An 18,171-nucleotide genomic window follows, 5' to 3' on the forward strand; every position below is an offset into this window, starting at 1 on the left:
TGCCTCACAAATGCAAATAAACTGTCAAATATACAAATCAACACAGAGCAAGCTGGCATAACAGGCTGCTGTGCTGTGAGCAACTGTTTCATAGTTTCAACGCTGCCGTGTTGGTTTACTCTCTCGCTACGTTGTCTTAATTTACTCCATAATTCTTGTCAGATTTTTTTTTCTTAGCCCACATAAGTGGAGTCAAACTGTACTTTGTGTTGCTCCATCTATCACAGACAACTTGGGTAGGACTGAACAATTGAAAGGCATTCACATAGTCATTGAAACTCGCCTTGTTTGACTGGTACGGCTAGTTTCACCTGCTGCTGCTCCTCCACCAATCACTTGTCTGGGATCCTACGTGATCTGTTGCCTTAAATACTTCGGCTCGTTGACCATAGTTGGGATCGCTAACTTGTCTGTTGGAATGATTTCATCTGCTCTGGGTGGGAACTAAATCAGTTTGTAGGTTTGACAACAAAGGTCAACTGAACAGGTATGTTCCAGTGTCTTCCTTTTCTAAATTAGACTGAGTGTCATTCAGGTTGCTGTATATCCAGCTATTTTTTTAAAATACAGATTTGTTAATTTTTTAATGTCAGCATTATTGGTAAGATTGTTTTTGTTGTAATATGTTTTTTTTGTGTTGAATCAAGGTGAAAGGCAGAAAAGTGGCACATTAAATCACACTAAACATTCGTCCCAATGTGGTTTGTGTATGTTGATAAAATCTTAGCCATAATGCTGCCAACCTACTACCTACCTCCTTAATATGTCACAAACCTCCATATAAATTCAATTTCTTCTTTATAAAATTTGACTCAAGCTTAAATGTCACACAGGAAATATAAATCACATTAGGAAGATGAGTAAGGGGCTGGGCTGCACAGTCTGCCACATTACCTTCAGTGTGTCTTGGCACTAATTCTACCAGTTTTTTTTTTTTTTAAACCTACTGGTGAGATGAAAATCCTTCCCCCAAAATATAATTCGCTGTTCTAATTATAGTGGTAGAGCATCATGTTGGACACTAAAATGTCCTAGAGCTGTTCAGTAGAGTTGGGATCTGGTTCCTGTGAAGCCCATGGCATATAATTTCCAATATGTTCATGCTGATTAAAGCGTTAGCTACCCCCCATGCCTTAGGTATGGGGGGGGCATTGTTACACTGCAACTTTTCATGTCAGCAAAATATTCTTACAGCATAACAGAAACATTGTAGGGGTTAAAGTTTCAGCTTTTTCCTTTTAACTCGTTGCCCAAGTCGATCTTTTTCACTGACTGTCTCCAGTATGTTCACATCAGCTGATCTCCATGAAGCTTCTATGTAAATTATGTGCATTAGACCTCTAAAAATGCACAGCAAATTAACTCAATTTCACTGTTGTTGATTATTTTAATCTAAAGGGTAGCCCTCAAGATGGAGAACAAGAAAAAGAATTTAGCGGAGAGATTCCGTCTGAAACCCAAGTTTCCCAACTTAAAGAAGCCCGCCAAGAAGCCACTGGCCAAGCAGGGTAGGAATCTGGCCACTCGACGAAGTATCTCTGTACCCGACCTAACAATGGTGCCAGGTGAAGCATCTACCGAGGATGCTTCGCTGTCTTCTGCTGCTTTTGGCATCTCTCCTGGTCTGAGTGATACTGATTCTATTGCAAGTTCAGAGTTTGCAGACAAACTAAGTGATCCAATCCCAGAAATCAGAACCAGATTTCTTCAGCCTGATCACTCAAATCCAGCTCTGAATAGATTAAGCACACCCCCGGGGACCCTGGGCATTTATGAAGAAATGGATGATTTTAGTTTAGAGAACAAAACAAACCCAGTTGTAGATGAGTTATATGCTAAAATAGACAAAAAAGGCAAAGGGGCCTTATCAAAATTCCCTTTTGAACCAGCTCCTACAGGAAAGAAAATGTCTAACAGTGGACAAGATCCCATACCAAGACCAGACCTTCCAGAGAGAAGTGAAGAAGTCTCAGAAAAGGGGTCTAGAGAAAGTCTTGCTGCTGCAGCGCTGTTTAGAGCACAATCAATGGGAGAGCAAATAAACCCTTATAGAGAAAAACAGAACTCATCAGTTGAGCCGAAAAAGACATCATCTGAAAAAGGGACTCCACCAACAAAAAGACAAAATGCTCGTATAGATAAGCTGATGTTGGACTCTATGGGCAGACCTTTGGAAAGTGGAGATGGCAACTCTCTGAACTCAGCATGTGGCACTCCCAGTGAAGAGAAAGCCAACATGCCTTGGATGAGAGATGTGGAAGAACAAGACAGAGAACCCTCTTCTCCCCTGCCGATGAACGAGTTCATAGATGAGAATCTTCTCGATGAAACCCCGGCAGATGAGGAGGATGAGGAAGAGGTCAGTATTATTTTTATTATTATATATTTCGGCACATGTATAGTCAGTGGATCCTAGTGATTTCCTTTTACTGTGACAACTGACACCAATTCCAGCTGATATATATATATATAAAAACAGGTTATCTCATCAAAGTGAACCTCAACTGTCACGAGAAGTTGCTTAAGAAAATAGTTGCGGTAAATGTAACATGAAGTAACAGCACAAAAACTGCCAGGATCACTGGACACATTTACTTGAACCTTTCCATGCTTTCATTTAGCTTTCAAATAGTGTGGCTTTGTTTTTCCACTCGCTTTTGCAAATGAAGCCAAATGTTGTAGTTACTGTATCCTCTAGTAAGCAGTCATGAATGAAACCTTTTCTAAACCTGAGCCCAGACCTTTGGTTTTATTACATTTGATCTCTTGAGCTTTTAGGCAAATCACTCAACTAATGAAGCATCAAAAGCTGGTTGCTGTTCAAGTTAAAGTCCCTGTGTGGAGAGAAGCATCCGCTTTTGTTTAGATGTCTCTTAGATTAAAATAAAAAAATGAAAACAAACCTCAAAAAAGAAAGATAAAAACCCGTGCTACCAGTTAGTCACACAATGTGCAAACAAGCCAAAAAAGAAAAAGCACAAAAGAGGTCAAGCAGAATTCACTTTCTCTTCAGATGCTACGTCTACAAAGCATCTACTGACTTTTTCACCCAAATGCAATATGTTGTCATTAGCAAGACATTAATAGACACCTTTTTTGTAATAATGCCAACAACTGACTAAATAAATAATAGTAATGCTATTATGATTCCCTTGGAATGCTACACAAACCTAGATGGCTTGGCTGTCCTCGACTCGATTGGACAGTTTTATGTTTTATAAAGTGTCACAACATTTTTAAAAATCTATTTTTTTTACACAGCTTGCCAGTGAATCAGCTGACTTCTTTGACGAAAATGCTTCAGTGAGTATCCACTGAGTTGTCTTCATTTTATTAAGCTAATCATCTGGTGTGGTAAATGCATACAAATATCAGTGATTCTCCGCAGGATGTTACAGGGGGGTGTGAGGATCGAGTACCTGCCCCATTCCAGAGGTATCTCTTGAAAATCAACCTGAAACGAGGAAAAAACCTGGTCATCAGAGACAAGCGCTCAGGTACGCCAAAAACCTACAGGTGATCTGTAAAATAAGCTCCCGACCTTTAACAACCTGTAAAATTAAAAGATCGAATCTAGATCTTAGAAATTTGAATAAACTAACATCAAATCCTGTTCTTATAGCAGCAATTTTTAAAAACAGTCTTGGTTGGATCCGTATCTATCAAAACGTTAGATCATAGATAGATCACATGTCCTGTATACAGTAAAACAATGCATTTCTTTATTTGTTGGCTCCTAGGGACAATCTGATAAAATTTTACAGGCACGTGAAGTCCATATTGATCTTGTCAGTCTTATTGTTACTGTGACAGGAATGTAAGGTGAGATATCCTTCAGTTCAGGTCAGTTCAGTTAAAGCTCCTATTTGCAGGTGAGACATCTCATGTGACGTTATGCACGGACAAAGAAAAAACAAAACATTAGAAAAGTATGCAGTCAAACGAGTATGACAAGAGGCTGACAATACGATGAGACACTACTGGTATTGTGACGACTGTTTGCCTGTAGATTTTTAAAGTGGAAAAGTCATCCCTTACCTCCTAAAGTCAAAGCTGTCTACCACTGTAATTACTTTAGAGATGTCTTTTGGTTTGATAGTTTGATGTTTACTTCCTAAAGTGGCAGAGCCGTGCTTTGGTTACGTTACGAGTCACCGTGTGTAAAATCAGTGTAAAATCATATTTTGAAAGGTGGTTTCAAATCTTTGTGTGCTTAAATGACTGTTTCCCCCCATATCTGGCATTGATCTGTGAGAGGGAAAAAAGTTTTCTTTCCCCTGAGGCCTAGGTCGGTATTTACTCTGGGAAAGCTACACCCTCACGTGGTCATAGGTTGAATTACAACATATGAGAAAACTGTGAAGGCTGATCAAGAATCCAAAATGAAAGCAACTTTCTGGCTTTTATTTTAAGGTTAGAACAAATGTGTTCAAATTGGCCTCGTAGAAGGTCAATATTTTAAAGCTATGTTAATCTCATCAGTTTCCTTCTAACCAATTATAAACTTTGCTGTGCCTCCCATCACCTAACAGCTATATATGGTGGTGGTACTTGAAATGGTGCTGCTTTGTGGTACAAGGCTCTCCCAGCCATACTTCTAAGCTAGTTGAGACCTCACTTCCCCTGACAAGATGGCACAGTGATGATGCAATCCCCACACGCCCCCTATCTCTCCACTGTTTGCCCAACAGTCAACACAGTGCCAAGAGCTCACCAATGGCATACATTGTCATTACATATTCTAAAAGGACCCACATAACCAGCCCCTCCCCTCTCCCATTCCTTGGTTTTTGTTCTCCCCTTTTTTTCCCCCTATTAATTTCCATCGTCACCATTCTCAGTCATGCCAGAGCTTTTCTCCTTGCTAGCTGCCACATTCTCCTCCTGTCAAGCTGCCTGGAGGTTTCCCTGTCACAGGCTGGCAGGGTGGAGCTGCTGTGGGTCCTGCCTGCCTTTGCGAGATGTTCATTTGGAGTGGGGAGCTGACAGGCCTGACAGCCCATCCCCACAGGGCCTTTGTCATGTGATTCAAGCCTCCCTGCAGGCTCTCTCAAGCACCCCTTTATTCCCCTATACAAATGAAGGCATGGGGCTGGCTTTCATTTTTTTGGCCAATCTGCATGCAATTGCAGAAACAAAGAAGTCCCTTACCCCCACCCCACTCACAGACAGACTTTCTTAACAAGCTTGGAGGATTAACACTGGTTGCTTCTAGATTTTGGTTTCTGGTAGCCTCATGCTGGCGAGTGTTTCTACCCTGTGACAATTAAACAGCTACATTCTTCTGTTTTTGCCATGTGTGGGGTGCACCTCCTCCATACATATTTCACTCTCTCACACGACGAGCATGTGGGGGGGAGGAGGGAGTGTATACGAATGTGCGTTTTCACGCACAGTGTACACTAATAGAGCGACAAGCTGCTAACATCGTTTAGTTTCCATTTAGTATTTCCACTTCCTCTATATGCTGTCATGGAACCAGCTTGATGATTGATAATTTAACACATAAGATCGCTCCCCCACTTGTGTCGCACGACACTCTCTTGCTGATTTGCCCTTTATTGTGTTTCATTTAGGTACCAGTGATCCTTATGTGAAGTTCAAAATTGAAGGAAAACAGTTCTATAAAAGCAAAGTGGTTTATAAAGACCTGAACCCTCGCTGGAACGAGTCCTTCTCCCACCCTCTCCGAGACAGAGAATATAACATAGAAGTTCGGGTAGGCGCTGCTTATATATGATTGCATTTTGCAAGGGACACTGGTCTTGTGCCAGACCGGACAATTTCAGTCTGAATGCAAGGCCAAGAGATGTTTAATTTAATACATGCCATACCTCTAATAATGTTGCAGGTCTATGATAAAAATCGGACCTCTGATGATTTCATGGGTTCCAGCTTTATTTCCCTGAGAGATCTTGAACTGCAGAAGTGAGTAATACTTTTACATTTTAGAGATTAGCTTATGCACAAGGGGTCTTCTCATTTTTAATCTTCATACCCTTCCTGTCTCCTCACAGAACCAATGAAATGGAGTTGCGTCTCGAAGATCCAAAAAGCAAAGAAGATGACATGGGAGTCATTATTGTTGATGTCTGCCTGATGTTCAGAGACGCCACCATCAAAAAAGGCCCGGTAGGAATATTTCAGACATTACAAGTGTTTGTGTGATGAAAATCTATATTCTTACCTGCTATTATGCACTCATTCATTGCAATTCTTCTCAATTTTATAGAGATTTGGACCCAAAAGAAATAAGGTATGGGTTTTTTAAATCTTCACATTTGCTTTTAATGCCATGATATTTTTTTTTAATTTCCTCATTAGCGCTTATGGTTAGGCTAATCTAACTCACTAGGGGGCAGTAGCTCACTACACAATGGTGCAACAAAGAACGAGGCATATGTTCAGGACTCAGGCTTTTGTGTGTAACCTTGTTATCAGCACAGCCTATTTCCTTTCTGGTTTATAGTTAACCTTTTTAGCAATGCATACTATATTCAGTCAGTGGAATCATTTTGTGTAAAGAAAGTATGGTACAATATTACATTCTGATCAAAATCAAAGTAATAGTATTCGCTGAATATGCTGTCATGAAAGAGCCTTTTGATGAGCATTATAGAGCAGTATTTGGTTTTGTGGTAAACAAAGTTCCGTCTCTTCTCAAGTGGTTTTCAATATATTGAAGCAGTAATTAGATTCAGAGTGAAATAGGAGGGTTGCTGTTTGGGACTCACACTGCAGCGATTGGGTTTATTTTCACACCTATGCTGTCACTACATCTGCCACTGTTCAGTCTCTTGATGGTCCAGTAGGCAGTCTCAATTTGAAATTAGATGACAAAGGAATGAATGCCATTTTCATACACATTGTAGGTTATCCACTACAGATGGTTAAATATACTCAAAGGGAGACAGAAATGTGTGGCGGGACTCTGCGCGCTGTTCTCCTGCCTAAATCACGGTGCTAATTTAACAATGTAACAATGCCATTTTTACCCCCCCCCCCCCCGCCATTTCATGTTTTTTTTTTTGACAAACGTACAATATCTTATTGCGTTTAACACCTATCCTGGAAGTGCTGAATACCCGGCTCTTGCAGCTCTACTCCCCCTCCGTCAGAACATCGTTTTCTCCCTCTGTGTTACCACGACAGAGACAGGGAATTGCAAGTGCCTGAGTAAAAGTCTGCTGTGTGACAGTGTTTCAAACAGGAGGGGGCGTATGGGAGAAGCGGAAGGGAAGGGGAGCGGGGGGGGCTTGGCTGTTGGAGGCATGTTGCCAGTGTGGGATGACTAAGATCGGCAAGGCTGATAATTCCCAGGCATAGCGGGCAATAACCCAGATGTTAGGATGTAATATCACAGCTGTGGATGGACAGTGCTGAGACACCAGCCAAATGGACCTGGGTCTGAGCTCATCATGCTTGTCCCCATGCTGTCCCACCATATGGAAGCAATCGCACAGCCCTTTTAAGACCAGGAATAGATTCTCTTTAGGGGCCACTTACAGTTAAGTGGAATTGTTTTATTGGCCGCTGAGATAGAAATGTGTCCAAGATAAACACTTGGGATGACTTGGCTGAGGCCTGTTTTATATCGCTCCTCCACTCCCTCTGTTCCTCTTCTTTTGAAGGGCCTGATATTTATAGGGCTGTGCCTGTGGTATTCCATGTTAATTCAGGTCCCCGAGATGTGCTTTGATCCCCTCCGGATTGGGTGGCAATGTGGGTTGCGACCCCGTAGCTATTGAGGAGGGGCCGGAGTGGCAGGGGAGTTGCAGTGGGGCTGTTTGAAGCGCCGTCGCCGGGGCAGCCGAAGGAGCCGGGCAATCAAAGAAGCGAGAGCAGATTACGCTCCTTCGCTTTAATTACAGTCAGCCCTACACAACCTCTGTGCTGTTTGTTTTTACAGCCCTGGCCTATCACCGCACAGCCTCACGGGAACTCTAACATGGAAACATATCAAGGTCTCTCGTTCTCTCTCACACTTGCTCTGTGACACACGGCGGGAGAAGTGGATTATTTGCTGCTCTTGAAGGCTTATTGAAAGCACAGTACCCTGGTCAGTTTGATATCTTCACCTGAGCAGAAAAACACTCGTTACTTTGCTGGCTGAATTCAAAGTGGATACATTTGCTAACATGCAGTAAAACTCTGATGCTGGCTATACATGCTGCATGTATGCATAATTTGCTGATGAGAGAGAGAGAGAGAGCTGTGTGGTTTGCATCATTACTCACTGCTGCCTGCTGTCTCTGGTGCAGTATGCCAAGTGTCCTGCCTCCCCACACTCAGTCTGGGAGCCAGTGATGAGTGGGACTGTCACAGCCAGGGACATCTGGCTGCTCGCTGACGTCCCTCTCTTCCTCTCGTTCCAGGAGCCGCCATGGTGTGGCTCGCCTGTCAGTAGAGATGTGCTAATGTGCACCAACAGAGATGCACTGTATAATGTAAACCTTTGTCCTACTTTTGTGCACTCTGTGAACATGATGAGATGCCAGGCTGAGGCGGGAGCAGGTAAAAGGGAAGCGATCTCACAAAGCTTGCGCGCATGTTGCGTTGAGGAAAAAAAAAAGAAAAGAGAAAAAGATCTAACTATCTGTGTGCATCTTTGCCCCGCAGCAGAACCAGGCCACGCCGGCTCACCGCTCGGCTGAAACACAGAAGAATCAGCTGAGGAACCAGATGTGGACCGGGGTGCTCTGTATCACCTTGGTGGAGGGACAGGACATGCCGCAGTGTGGCCAGGGTGACATTTACGTCCGCTTTCGCCTCGGTGATCAGAAGTACAAGAGCAAGGTTGGACTGGTCTCATTAAAAGTCGCTCTCTTTTTGCAGTTCTCCTACACTCCCTTTACTCGTGCTCCTCTGTCTTTTTAATGTCTGCTCTTTAGACTTTAACTTTCTTCCTAGGCCCACTCTCTTACTTCCCCGCTTTTCTCTCCCAGCAGGCGCCTGCCACTGACTCACCTCCACCTTGGCTCACTGGGCCATGGCAGAGGCAGCTCATTAGACTGGGCAAGGCTGCCACTCACTTCTAACTGTGCTTCGAGTGCCGGGCTTCATTGCCTTCATTTGCATACCCAGCATGCCCTGTTCATCTACCTGTACTTGTTGGCCTCCCCCCTGATGATTCCATGGTGCACTTGTCTCATGTTGTCGTGTCATTTCTTTGTAAACCTCTCTGCTTTCCTCTCTGCTTGTTTGTTTGTTGAACAAAGCTGATTCTAATTGGAAGCTGTCAGTGTTTACAATCCCACAGTGGCTACTGAGGTGTACACATACAAGCACACACAAATAGATACACATACGCGCAACATACCTCTCTTTCTCCTCTCCTGCCTCTTTCTGGTAGGACTGAGTGAAGACTTAATCCAGCTGTCATGCAGGAGCTGCTCAGTCTGATAATGCATTAAACCTGACATTGCGTCAAAGTGTTTGTGCGCGCTCGTGTATGTGTGTGTGTTTCTGTGTTACTGTATGTGCTGAAGCCGCATCTTTTCTGCCCTTAGAACCTTTGCATTCAGCCAAATCCCCAGTGGAGAGAGCAGTTTGACTTCAATCAGTTTGAAGATAACCAGGAACCTCTACAGGTGGAGATGTGCTCAAAGAGAGGGAGGAAGAGTGAAGAATCATGGGGGATGTGAGTATTCCCTGGTTCGTAAAGTTACATTTGCCCACACACTCGCTCACCCGAGGAACTCACACTCCTTACAAATTGTTTCAATTGAGCGAATCTCCTTTTTTGTGCGTCAGGCTTGAGGTTGACGTGTCGACACTTACGGTTAATGAGAAGCAACTCTACTCCTATATGCTGAACCCAGGAAAAGGCAGAGTGGTGTTTCTGATCACCCTGAGATCCGTCTGGGGGGTCTCCATCTCTGACATCGAAAATGCTACCTTGTCAAAACCTGATGAGAAAGACGAAGTGGTGGAGAAATTTGTACGTTTTTCCTTTTGTACCTGTATAATGTTAAAAAGAAAAACAGGAAAATAGTAGTCATGCACATAACACCAACTGGTTCAGTAATGAGTTCGAGTTTGGGATATAGATGGGATTGCTTAAGATGAATATATGATGTAATATATGTATAGCAGTATCACACTGAATAATTATGCCTTCTTTGTTTAACATTTTTCAATTTCATCTTTCCAGAGCTTAAAAAACTCGCACAACTGCATGAGAGATATTGGCATCCTTCAGGTTGGCGTAATCAGGGCAAATGATCTCCCTGCTACAGACATTAATGGTATTCAGCTACTCCAGATCATCTTTTTTTAATTTTCAGATTCATTTCTTAGATAAGAATAGAATAGCCCTTTATTGCCATTGAACATGTGCAATGAAATTGTGGATACATCACATTGTTGCTGTTTTGCAGGAAAAAGCAACGCCCTGTGCGTTATAGAGCTGGGGAACTCTAAACTTCAAACTCACACAGTCTATAAGAATGTAAATCCAGAGTGGAAAAAATCCTTTACATTGTAAGTAATACAAGTAGGGAAAAAAAGCAAATCTGTAGCAAATTTTTGGGATATATATTTTAATATTGATCACATTTGAATTACTCATTCGCAGCCCGATTAAAGACATCACCGATGTGGTCGAGTTGACAGTCTTTGATGAAAATGGAGACAAAGCCCCAAACTTTTTGGGGACGGTGGCCATTCCTTTACTTACTGTAAGTCTGCTGAGTTTATAAATATCTGTTTAAAAAAAGTAGCAAATCACTTTTATATATACGTATGTATTTTGAATTTCCCAAAGGTTAAGAATGGCCAGGAGATAACTCTGTTACTGAAGAAAGAAAAACTGGGAAGTGCGTCTAAAGGAAGCATCACTCTGGTGCTGGAGGTTATCTACAACAAAGTAAAGATCAAATCAACTTGGTCAAAAATTGTTAATGTTGATAATAGCCTGTATTATATGTTGTGAAAAGCCTTAACGAACGGAAGCATTCGTTTGTTTTCTTTGTTTGCCTCAGGTGGGAGCTAGTGTCAAATCCTTCCAGCCCAAGGAGGCAAAATTAACAGAGGAAACCATCAAGTTCAACAAAAAGGTGATTTCGATTGGTTTTTGCAAGATTTTGCAAAAGAAACTAAAAGCTTACAATAAAGTCTCCCCCTCACAATGTGCTACAAAAGTGGCCACTAAAAATCTACACATAGGCCGTAGTTCAGATTGTTCTACTCAACCTAATTAGTTTTATTGGGTTTGGCTTCAACGTGGCAAATAAGGGATTGTAAAGCCGATCCAAGCTCATTGCAAAGTCATAAACATTTTGTCCAGTATCAAAATGATACTAACTGGTGTTTTCTTCCAATTATTTCCCATTAGGTTCTTGCCCAGAGTATATATCGGGTCCGCAAAATCAGCACAGCAGTTCTGTCCACGTTACAGTACATTAAAAGCTGTTTTCAGTGGGAGAGCACGCAACGGAGTCTAATAGCCTTTCTGGTAAGTCATTGCCTCATGTTAATGAACTCTCTTTAAGCCTAGGGGCGAACAAGTTTTGTCCCATTTCACTGCAGCCCAGTTTTAACTCTTTCATTTTATGTGAATTAGATGTTGAAGAGATTCTTTGGTTTAGCCATTTTCTCTCCCTGCTGGACTTTTTCCCATGAAAAACAATGGCTGCCTTCTGTTTTTATCCCATGTGCAATGTGATGGATGTGATTTATCCTTTAAATCAAACCCCACTTGGCTTTCCTTCACTTCTGATGACATTAGAGTGTATTTGAAGGTGTGGGGTTTGGGCGTTTGTACATCTGACTTCTTAGCAAAGCCTCCTAACCCAGGGGATGGTGTAAGGAGGATCACAGTCTCAGCTTCCTTGGGTAGAGTAGTGACAGTCTGCCTCTGAGATTTGAACCTTGTTTAAATGTCTCTGTTTAGCTGTTTTTAATGAGGGTATGTGATCTTAGGTCCTAAGCTTAAATAATCTTAAAGCACCCAGTGAATCCCCTGCAGTACAGCACATGTAATGTCATGATTAAGAGTGCACACTTACCATGAAAGCCCTGCCAGCGCTGTGTCAGGGTGAGGAAGCGGTCACAGACAGGGTGTGTGAAGAACTCTCCTTTCACCGCCTTTCTTCTGTCTGCTCTGTCTCAGGATGACATGCAATTCATACCTGGTGTATTCTATAAGCCCTTCTCACTGATCCTGAGGTGCAAATCCCCGCAGGCAATGGCCAGGCTCAGTGTATCACAGCCTTTAGAACAGCACGGCACATAGACAGGCAGACAGCGGACACACAGACAGGAAGGCAGAGAACAATGCAGCCAATTGTATAAGGAGAGTGGGAGGCAGGCTACTATCTGGGAAAGAAAGTTGGAGCACAGAAAGAGGAAGACAGTTCAGCGAGAGTGCGGGCGAGATAGCGAGAGACTTGGAGGCAGACGGGCAGGCATGGATACGGGCAGGAGAGCAGGAGGATAGGCAGGCTGACAGGTGACAGGTCAGCGGGATGGGGCCATCTTCTTCCACCTATAATTAGATCCTCCGCAGGCAATGGGAGTGCGAGGTGGTACACTCTAATCTTTCATTTCCACTTCTACTCCACCTGCTGTTTAAGAGTTCAGCAGATTTTAAAATTGAGGAAAGAGGCTCGCGCTCACTTTTCTCATGGTGACTGTCATTGTTACGGCAGTGTAGCCCCCCCACCCCGTCGTCAGCTGTGTGTAATCTGTTCGCTGTCGGTGAAAATGATAATTCTTGCAATTCTTATCCTTTTATTTGAAACAACTGGCACGTTTTCAGACACTGATACCAGCGTGCAAAAAGCAGACAGTAACACACCAGTCAGAGTACGCCTGTGCCCGTGAAGAGGTGCGCTTCAAATAGTCTAAGTGTCGAAGGTCGACGGCGAGAGTTGCCCAAAGAGAGCGAAACTGCCATTGTTATTCATCACCCACTCATCAGCAGACTGAGAGTACAGCGAGTGAAAAGCTCTTTTTTTTTCCCTTTTTAGTGATTTATTATAGTTTCAACAGGCACAATGAAACATGCAAATCACAATACTGTAAATACTGCAACAGGAAAAAAAACTCCTTCTGCTACCGCCTCACTGTCAACGAGGCCAACCGCAAGGTCTTGACTGACTGTCATTACAAGCCTGGTGCCATGCCACCATCCTCGTCTCGTGCCCCTGCCCACTCCAAGGGCGCTCACCGTACAGTCACTTCTCCTCCTCCAAGTCATCGTTTCCAATTAAGTTACTGTTTGGAGCTGTCTAAAGCAGCATGCCACCATGTGCTTTAATGAAAGCAGCTCCCACTCCTATCTTTATATCTTTAGGCAGTGGTAATAAGGTAACTGATTCAGACATTGACAGATGGCCTCTGCTTGCCTCTCAGATGTGCATAATTATACCACTAGTGTCTGCTCTTTTCCACAGTGGCAGGCAGCGCAGGGCTTCTCAGGGTATAGCAGTTGGAAACACTGCAGCGGTGGGTCTAGCTATAATATACATTACAATACATTATTTATCATGCAGGCAGACCAGTCCTACCCTTTTACACTATATACATCCTGTAATGCATTACCACAGCTGTGGTTTTTACTGGGACTGCGGGATGCTCACGTAGTGCTTTACCAGGAATACTTAGCTATTATATCACTCAGTCCCACAGGCCAATTTTCTGACCTCTACACAGCACGTAGTCTACGCTGCTACCCTGTTTATGTAGATTTTATAACTGGATTATGAAGAGGTTGTTGGTTTAGGGTGTGCAAGGTACTCAAATTTTGCAGAGATCAGTGAACTGGTTCCAAAGACTGAATAAGCAAGTTGTGTGTATATATATATATATATATATATATATTTATATATCTCAATTTGATTTCCCCCGTGGGTAGCAATCAGAAAGCTGCACATTGACTTATTTGGCTGGGCGACTAACGAGTGTTTTTGTGGGAGAGGAGACTCCGTAAGGAATGGAAAGACTTGCAGTGTTGTTACAGTTTGTGAACGCGGGGCGGTCGCTTGTTTTGACTGTGCAAACTCATCAGCAGAGTCCATACTTTTTGAAGTTACCTTCAGTTTTCCACCAATGGCTTGCAGTTTTAAAATAGTCTCTCTAATTAGGTAATGCAATTTAAGAAAGGAAAAAGAAAAACAAGAAAAAGGGGAGAAAAATCTTTGTCGTGCATTTAAACAAAGTTTTGGCAAATCCTCATAAACATTTTCATCAGTAAGTGGAAATACAAACATGAAATTTGGATTTTTTCCCCTCCCTTCTTCTTGTTTATGCTACAGTAATGAGCTGAGGATCTGGGCTTTTAAAGAGTTTGACAACAGCATGTTCCTTTCTCTGAGAGAGAGGGAAATTTGACAGCTAAAATCTTCATAAAATAACTGCCTTTAGATGTGCTTTTCACTAAGACTGAGCGAGATGAATGTGCTATACATCAGCAGCGACTGCAGAGGGGTCACCCAGAGTTCTTTGCTGCACGCAAGGATACCACCTGTAGATGGAGCTACAGCACTGCTAGAAACATCAGCGGAGGCGCTGGAGAGATCAGATCACTAACTTTTTCCCAACAGGAGCCATTCGTGGGAACAACTTGGAGTGAAATCTTCCATTCTGTGCATTAAACCAAAAGACACAAGTTTCTTCCAGGAAAAAAAAAAGAAGAAAAAGATGAAAAAGAAAGAAAGAAATGAGCGCGTATTAACAAGCCAAATTAATCTGCAGTTTAAAGTTGAGAACAATTTTGATTTAGATGAAATGGTTGAAAAGTAAAAAAAGGAGGGGGATCATTTACACTTGAAAGCTTATTTTGAGCTTTGCTGTCATTAGACCGTTTTAAGTATTTAAGTAGAATTAATATTTTAACATATGAGGTACCTCATCTGTCAGGACTAACTAGAAAGAAACCTGTAAACCTTTCGTGAGTATTTGAACCATTTTCTTTTCGACATTGCCAGGTAACAACTGCTTTAGACATCATTTGACGGCCTGTGAAATGCTGATTGCCTCACATCACACACTGTAAAGATGGCATTTGATGAATGTTTGATGCGGTGCAGCTGTAAACACACTTGGCAGCTGCAGCGGGCGCTCTTTTTTTTTTTTTTTTTTTGTGGGCTGATAGAATCATCGTCGTCCCAGATGAGGGCAGGACGGGGTCAGATCTGGCTCCAGAGGTCTCAGGAGACCACCTGTGTAGAGCAACAGCAGTCAGAGCCATTAACCAGAACACCAGCCTGGCCAAGATGAAGGCCACAATCAGAGTTGTCATAATTGTTCTTGTTAACACCGTCCCTGAATATGAGATGCTCTGTGAGTCTTGGATGTGTTCTTTTGTGGTTTACTGCATTGCGGCGTGCCTGGGCTTTTTGCGAGAAAAGCAAGAGGTCCGCGTGCGCCTGTGAATCGTCTCCTTGTTTCTGCTTTACATCTGTTTTCTCTCTGTTTGAAAAAGTTGGAGGCCTTAAAGGAGTGGTTTTTTTCAGTCTCATGAGGGTTACACTCTCCATCTCTGTGGCTGTGGGAGTTCTCACAGGCTGTGCAGTGGGAATGTGTCTAGAAGGGAGAAAAAAAATGATGGCAGCGATGGCGGTGTGTGTTCATGGTGTTTTAGCCCGAGATCTATTAATTATTAAATGATAGTCTGTGACTACTTGCAAACTGCTCAGCAGTGCCTCCTGATTTAACACGCTATTATTATTTATCTGCCCTCAAATAGCAGTTTTCTGCTGACAGCTCTTGAGGCCGGCTGAATTCAGTGTGTAACCTTGGAACATGTCACGTTATTAGTGGGATTAATAAGCTTTCTGTGCTAACGTTCACGTCATTAGGGCTGCGAATGTTTTATGTTTTAGGACATTCAAAGTTGCCGGCGCTCGTGAATTAATTGAAACCACTGCCGATCATTACAGTTAGAAAACAGCATGAATTCACTTGAAAGTTTTACTAAGTAGTTACGGCATTATGAGAAGGCAAGATTTTGTCAGTGCATCTGTTGCGCTTTGTTGTTTTATATTATGCATGTTTTCAGCCTAGTTGAAGTATGCTCTGCATTTGACCCCATTGTCTGCGCCGTATCATCACCACCTTCCCACTCACAGAGGACACCTCTCCCTGTGCAGCTGAGGTAGCGACCTGTCCACCCCTGTGTGTGGCTGTTTCGGGGCTGGTCTTGGCCCCGACGTGAGCTGAGCTGACAGGGAGAAAGAGTCGGTGCCACTGCCACCCAACCCCCCCACCACCACACACACACACACACACCTCCTCAGGGGAGAAGGGTTGCATGGCAGATCTGTCACCCGGGAGGTCGCTCAGTGTTAACGCTCCCGACACGGATTAAACACTAGTGGCCAGTGCCGGAGTGCGGGGTCAGCGTAGCCACTACTGACAGGCACCACGGGGCCCCCGCTGACTGCCCCGCTCCAGCCTGTACTGGCGCTACTCTGGCCCTGGCATGTGTCAGACAGGCAGGGAGACAACGGCCAGAAATGTCCCCGTGTGCAAATGCTAATGCCTCGCATTGCACAGCTGCTCTTCATAAGTGCTTTGATGAAGAGCTATCACTATTGCATTGTACCGCGCAGGCAGACTTACAGGCTTATCATTCAATGCTAATCATTTGGGTCTGACTTTGAAAAAGTACTGCACACAGATTTGATGTCAGTTGCGCTGTATAACACTATATTTAGGTTTTGAGCTTTCCTAAGAAATATAATTGTTTTTATTTACTTGGACATTTATAATTAAAATTGGTACCTTTGTACTATTTATACCCTATCCTGAAGAAAAATGAATATTAATTTTAAATAATATAAAAAAAAACAGTCAGTTTTGTTTCTTTAGGTATGTAAAATAATGTTAGTATATACTTATTTAAAATATTTGTTCCTAATTGTGTCACACTTTGCAACTCCCACAAATGATTTCACTCTGCTTAAGAGGGACACGATTTTTTTCCCCACCGTATCGCTCCCTGTTTCAAAGGTAGCCCCTTTTACGCTCACTGTCTCTCTCTTTCCCTCCCCTCAGTCGATAAGACTTGAGCTGAGGGTATGTGAAATATTTATTCAGCGTTAGCTCAGAGCACTATGGCTGCCCACACACTCTACCTGCCCTGAAGAGAAATCTTATCTGTGCTTCCTCTGCCTCCGACACCCCCTGAAAGCCTGTCCCCACACTGGCCCGAGCTCAACACAAATTACATGTCTCATTGCTCTGCATTTACAGCTACTTTAAAGCCTGCCGCGCCTGTCCCCCACATAAGCCCTCTCATCCAGACTCTGTTTCAGCTCAGCTGAAAACAAAAAAAACAGGACTCGCATGAGCCGAGTTGCTACTTATGCCTTTGATTCATTATTAATTTTTATTTTTGTTTGTTTGGGGTTTTTTGTATTGTAATTGAGGTCTTTCAGATTCATTTTACTGCCCTTGATTTCACCCATAAAAGGAAAATTTTAGTCACAATAAAAATTATTCAAGGTTTTGTAAAAGTTCCTAAGATTTTTTTTCATGACTTAATTTTATGATTTTACTATTTGTAGCGTTCATATTTTGCCATTAATCACATATATCAATTATGTCCTTTTTGCTGTCTCTCTGCCACACACACACACACACACACACACACACACAAACAAACACACACACACACACACACACACACACACACATAGAGACTACCACACACATTCAGACACAAACCCTGCAGCCTATAGTCCGTCTTAAACTCTTTCACTGTATGTTCACGTAATCTGGCATCCGTCCACAGCCCCCATGACTGACCCTCATAATGCTGGCTGGCGCTCTTCTCGCTTTGTTTAGCTTTCCAAGTGGAGTGCAACTGAAGAGAAATAGTGAAGATAGAGCCAAGATTAAATCTTTTGTGTTTTTGCTTGGTGCATAGTTTAAAAATAAGGGTATTTTTGAAATGTACCACACTGAGAGGAGGGGAAAAAAAGCAGCTTTTATTTATTTTTTATTTTTTTAAACAGAAACAATAAGGATTTTGTGAAGGCCCTGGTGCTGTGACATTACACTTATTTGGATTATCAACAGTTTTATTTATCTTATACTGATATCAGGCCTATATTTATAGTCTGTCTGCATGAACAGAGCATTTGGCAGCCTGGTAGTCTGGCGGTGTGTCTGCCAGTCAGTGGTTTAGGTTGGTAGATCGGGCCACCCCCTGTTAATCAATTT

The 18,171-nt window shown here is 42.8% G+C and overlaps 1 protein-coding gene across 2 annotated transcripts in view; it reads left to right on the forward strand.

The window, feature by feature from the left end:
- The first annotated feature begins 259 nt into the window (after positions 1-259).
- The window catches only part of mctp2a (multiple C2 domains, transmembrane 2a), a 33,065-nt gene continuing 15,153 nt past the window's right edge, over positions 260-18,171 (forward strand). Inside the window, exons 1-17 of one of the 2 annotated variants that reach the window (XM_040025646.1) lie at positions 260-487; positions 1,399-2,359; positions 3,262-3,303; positions 3,389-3,497; positions 5,577-5,719; positions 5,852-5,928; positions 6,018-6,132; positions 6,233-6,256; positions 8,623-8,796; positions 9,510-9,640; positions 9,754-9,940; positions 10,154-10,247; positions 10,380-10,482; positions 10,577-10,679; positions 10,766-10,867; positions 10,983-11,057; positions 11,336-11,455. In XM_040025646.1, coding sequence (XP_039881580.1) covers positions 1,412-2,359; positions 3,262-3,303; positions 3,389-3,497; positions 5,577-5,719; positions 5,852-5,928; positions 6,018-6,132; positions 6,233-6,256; positions 8,623-8,796; positions 9,510-9,640; positions 9,754-9,940; positions 10,154-10,247; positions 10,380-10,482; positions 10,577-10,679; positions 10,766-10,867; positions 10,983-11,057; positions 11,336-11,455 — 2,547 coding nt within the window. In that variant the 5' untranslated portion in view covers positions 260-487; positions 1,399-1,411. Of the gene's footprint in view, positions 488-1,398; positions 2,360-3,261; positions 3,304-3,388; positions 3,498-5,576; positions 5,720-5,851; positions 5,929-6,017; positions 6,133-6,232; positions 6,257-8,619; positions 8,797-9,509; positions 9,641-9,753; positions 9,941-10,153; positions 10,248-10,379; positions 10,483-10,576; positions 10,680-10,765; positions 10,868-10,982; positions 11,058-11,335; positions 11,456-18,171 lie in introns of both variants that reach the window. The other variant, XM_040025645.1, reaches the window with a different exon arrangement.

The sequence above is a fragment of the Simochromis diagramma genome, unplaced genomic scaffold (assembly GCF_900408965.1).
Source record: "Simochromis diagramma unplaced genomic scaffold, fSimDia1.1 OVJJ01000293.1, whole genome shotgun sequence".
Lineage (NCBI taxonomy): Eukaryota > Metazoa > Chordata > Actinopteri > Cichliformes > Cichlidae > Simochromis > Simochromis diagramma.